General features: G+C 34.3%; 1 protein-coding gene across 1 annotated transcript; it reads right to left on the reverse strand.

Moving 5' to 3' along the window:
• Positions 1–355: 355 nt before the first annotated feature.
• LOC145131023 (uncharacterized) lies at positions 356–4,496 on the reverse strand. Its single transcript, XM_079065759.1, has 4 exons — positions 4,026–4,496; positions 1,389–2,174; positions 1,069–1,116; positions 356–829 (listed from the first exon to the last, which is right to left on the reverse strand). The coding sequence occupies exons 1-4, from the start codon at positions 4,206–4,208 to the stop codon at positions 533–535; spliced, it is 1,314 nt and encodes a 437-aa protein (XP_078921885.1). The 5' UTR covers positions 4,209–4,496; the 3' UTR covers positions 356–532.
• Positions 4,497–4,906: the final 410 nt, after the last annotated feature.

Below are 4,906 nucleotides of genomic sequence, written 5' to 3' on the forward strand. Positions count from 1 at the left end.
ACTTATAACACTTATAGTGCACTACCACCCCACCCATGCTCACTTGAGTTATATTCCATTTTCCATGGTCCCTATCCAAAACTTTGTGTTTGTTACCCTACACGTGATATAATTGGATTAGAGACCGGATAAATTTTGCAGTCTAAAGGCATTTACGTCTTTTTACACATATGAAAGATCAAGTATCATCTTGTTCCACATTTTTGTGAGGGACAAAAAGCTTCATTTTTTGCTCCAATTGATATCAATTATATATGCAATTTTATTAAATTGACATCAATTTTGGAACTCCAGTTATTAGGTAGATGAGATGACATAAACTTTTCTACAAGTGCAAATGTGTAAGGGTTAAAGCTTTCTCTAATTGTGTAACAATCATCCATGTTACATCTTACTAGACTTTTAAACAATAAGCAAACATTATTTCGGTTCACAAAATCAAAAACAATAAATATTTATATATTTATAAACCAAATAAACAAAAAACAATCGTGATACTATACTTATACTATCATAACAATCCATTAATGTTTCACTTCCCACCCTTAATTTGAAGTTTTCCCATCTCCCCTTCCACCTTGTCAATCCCGGATTCCGGAGTTTTGTTTAGCCACGGATGCTTCAAACATTGCTCGGCTGTCGGTCGGTTTTCAGGTGCAAAATCAAGAATCGGAATCAAGAAATCGGCAAATTCACGGGCATCATTCACCGATAATTTGAATTTGTCAGAAAGTAACCGATTTAGAGGCATGTTTTTTATTCTACGGATTCTCTTTAGGTCACCATATCGGTCAAAATACTCTTTGGATCGAAGTCCTCCGACTGCTATCTGGTTTTACACGTTAAAAAAAATATAAATTTATTTCATAGAAGGAATGGAATCCGTGAAAGGAATTGGAATCTGAAAGAATCCTTATATGTCGCATGTTTGGTTGGCAGGAAATGAAATGTAACTTAACAACAAAAATTAGATGAGTTTTGGATTCAATTTCATTCGTTTGCCAACCAAATGCCTCACAGAATGGAATCTCACATTCCAATTCCTTTGGAATCTAATATGGTTTTTACCTTTCGGGGCATCTTTCCAAGCAATTCCATCATCAATGCAAGGTGATCCTGCACACACACAATCAATTACAATTTACAACAATGTATTTTTAATCTTTTTCTTATTAAGACATTGTACTTTGAAAAATCTACCCAATTATAGCAATAATACCAATCCAAAAACAAAGCAACTTTCATTGCTATAAATATAATTGGGTAGTTTTTTCAAAGTATAATAATGTCCTAATAACAAAAACTCAAAGTAGGTTGCTATAAATATAATAAACAAATATATATATATAAAAGTACGTTGCTATTTCTTACTATGGAATTCAAAATACCTCATCTTCGCTAAACCCTTGTCCCGGTTTGGGAGCAAACATCATCTCCCCGGTAGCAAGCTCAAACGCGGTACACGCAAACGACCACATATCAACTGCAAACGAATATCCGGACTGCAAAACCACCTCCGGAGCTCTGTACTGTCTCGTCTGTATCTCCTCCGCCATCGGTGCACTCGCCCAACACGCGTTCCCAAAATCAACAACTTTACACCTAAAATCAATCCCATCAACACATCTTTCCGCTTTTTCCGCTTTTACCCCTCCCATCGATATCCTTCTTGCAGATATCCTCGCGACCGCCCTTTTCGCCCGTTGCTTTAACTTCTTCTCAATGGCATTAAGCGCCACCCCACCGTTCACATTCCCCTCTACCTTGTTCAACACGGGCTCAGTTTTTGACTTGATGGGGTCTTTTGAAGGGTTAATTGTGGAAATTAGGAGGATGTTTTCGGGTTTTAGGTCAGTGTGGAGGATGTTGAGTTCACGGTGGATGTAATCGAGTGCAGTTAGTATGCATTTGCAAATTTCGCGAACTTTGTTTAAGGGAAGGCCTTTGTAACGATTGTATCGGATTAATTGGAGAATGTTGTCGCCGAGAAACTCGAGGACCATGCATAGGTGTTGACCGTTTGGGCCCGTGTGTTTGAAATGGTCAAGTAATCTTATAACACATTTTTTGTTTTCAGGGTCGTTTTCGGTAAGTGTGGATAAGACTTGTATTTCGTGGAGGGCGGATTGGGCAAATTCGGGTGCGCTTTTTTGGATCTTGAGTGCAACGTATTTCTACAAGATGGAAAAAGATTTGGGTTAGAGTGGTTTTATTGATTTGTTTATTATAGGATTTTACTTTGATTTTCCCATCATAACAATGTCATCCAAATACAAAACATTTTTTAGTGCTATAATTGGGTAGATTTTTTGAGGTAATAAGAAAAAGAATGGAAGTAGGATACTATAATAAATAGATAAATGGAAGTATTTTTCTATTTCTTGAACTTAGCCGTAATATAATTGATAAGCTGGGAGCATATGAATCACATTTACTATCATTTATTTGTTTATTATAGCATCTTACTCTCATTTATTACTACTACACAACATACTTCGAACCCAATTATAGTAATATCATCAATACAAGGATTTTTTATTGATGTAATCGCGTAGTTTTTTCAAAGTGTAATGTAGTTATAAGAAAAAAGTTGAAAGTACAATTGCTATGATTGGATAGATTTTTGTAAGTGCAATGCCTTTGTAAGAAAAAATTGGAAGTATTACATTTAGGCCTAATATAAATGATAAGAATCATAGGTGAGAAAATCCAATGATCAGAATTTTATAGATGAAAGCAGAATATCAATGTATTTGGGTTAAATGTGCATGTATGCAACAACTTTTCACCTTTTCCAAATTTATTTAACAAAGTGGTTTTTTAGAAAAAATATACAACCACGTTTCTTTCTAGGATCAAAATATGCAACATTTAAACCAAGAACCGGTTACCTAATGCGTGACACCCGTTAAATGTTTGCAACTTTCACTTTTTTTACCATATTATACAATAAAGACTCATATTTTTACCAATTTAAGCAAATAACACGAATTATGAGACCTTGTTTGAATGGGTTAGAACGGTAAAAGGTAAAATATTCCTATGGATCACGTTTCCTTCATACCAAATTTCTTTTAGGGGTTGAGCAGAGATACTTTGAACTATTGAAGCTATTGGAAGCTCATGGTATATGAAAATATAAACCAAACTCTTGGAGCTTAGGCATAAGGGCAGAATTGACTTGAAACTGAACATTTATGCAAAAGTTGCATCATTTGTAATAATAAGTTTATACTATACTTCACCAAATTATAAAAAAGAACTTTATGGACCCTTTTGATCTTACACTGAAGTTTCCATAAAGATTTCTAACTTTCTAGCTCTTATGTTCATGGTCTTGTTACACATAATAGGACACAAAACAAGTTGTACTGTGTTTAGACTTTACAGTGCATTGGATGACAATGGAACAAAATATTGCAATTTTTGTCCTACCCAAAAAGGTGAAACAAGGATGGACATGGACATAGACTCACCCTCTTATCTCAATCTCTCGTCTGTGCAAAAGACGTGAGTGCCCTCCTCTTCATCATCATCCAAAATAGCCCTAGAAAGCTTGTCCAACTATGCTTGTTTTAGATCTGAGAAAGTCTAAATCTTGCTACAGTAGATGTATAACTTAATACCCTAAGTAGGCAAAAGTATCCTTGATTAAGAACCAAATGAACTCCAATCAAGAACACCCATCTGATATTAGTCTAAATTTCTCAGATTAAGTAGCATTTACATTAATTTACTCGAATCAAATGCAACAGCCATGAAGGGAAAGAAGTAAAATCATAAGGAAAACATTCTAATTACAGATGCAGATCAAAAATAATAATTTTTTCTTTGGAAATAACGATGATCTACATTTTGTAACCGTTAATAAAAGGATTACATCCTATATGGACTTCTACAGGGAGTTATAAACTCGTTTGCAATAACGAATGATCATTAGGTTAAAAAAAATTAAAAAACACATCGATCACAGATTACGGAGCAAAAATTGGTATGTGATCGAGCAGAAAATGGAAAAAACTTACAGATGTTTGGGTATCATAAGCAAGCCAAACGGTGGAGAACTGTCCCCATCCGAGCTTCCGTTGAGCGACGTATCGACCGCCGGAGAACGTATCGCCGACTCTAACCGCGTGGTAGCCTCCTTTCCTGTAGCAATCCAAGTCCTCATCTTCCTCCTCCGACCCAGATGACGATGAACACGACATGATTAATTTTAACTGATTGATCGATGGGCTGATCTGCAATATACAGTTGATCGAAGAAACGATTCAAAGAATTTGAAGTTCCGTTCTGTTTGTTAGGATATATTTGAGAGGAATGCGTCCAAATGGTTGAGAAATTTGGGAAAAAAGGTTGATTTTGGGAAGAAGAAGGATGAGAGAGATAGAGAGAGAGAGAGAAAGATGGAGATAGTTGATTGTTATAGTAGGTCTGTGTGGCCTTCCATACAAGGCTCTCTCCACATTTCACTCTTTTTTCTTCTTTGTTTTCTTCTTTTTTCCTTTCCCTTTTCAGTCTCAATTATTCTTTCTCTCTTCAAATCTCCCCATCAACAAAATATCAAGTACCAACTAAATATCAACTAATATAAGATAGGTTTGTCAAAAATATCATGCAGTTGTTAAGTGATAGTAGTAAACTACTAATCAGAAGTTAAATTTGTGGATTTTATTTGTATAAAATTGTTTAAGAGATTTTATTTATGTATGATTGTTTGGCAAAAATAACAGTAAAATTTTGAAAGATATAAGATCATATAAAAAAATATAAAAATAAAAATTTTAAAAACTTTCAAAAACTACTTAAAAGCAGTTTTTGGATTATTAACTTTTTATTCTAAAATAAAACTTTAAGATCATATTTTTCAAATGAAGTTTTTTTTTTTATTTTTTATTTTTTAAAG

Source organism: Lactuca virosa, chromosome 8 (assembly GCF_052849685.1).
Source record: "Lactuca virosa cultivar CGN04683 chromosome 8, Lactuca_virosa_CGN04683_v6, whole genome shotgun sequence".
Lineage (NCBI taxonomy): Eukaryota > Viridiplantae > Streptophyta > Magnoliopsida > Asterales > Asteraceae > Lactuca > Lactuca virosa.

Bases quoted from the DNA above. Each gene is read 5' to 3' on its own strand.
- LOC145131023 (XM_079065759.1), bottom strand. From the start codon at position 4,208: ATGTCGTGTTCATCGTCATCTGGGTCGGAGGAGGAAGATGAGGACTTG. The intron at 2,175-4,025 runs GTAAGTTTTTTC...TCCATCTTGTAG, and splicing joins CTTATGATACCCAAACATCT to AAATACGTTGCACTCAAGAT. The intron at 830-1,068 runs GTAAAAACCATA...GTGTAAAACCAG, and splicing joins TTGGAAAGATGCCCCGAAAG to ATAGCAGTCGGAGGACTTCG.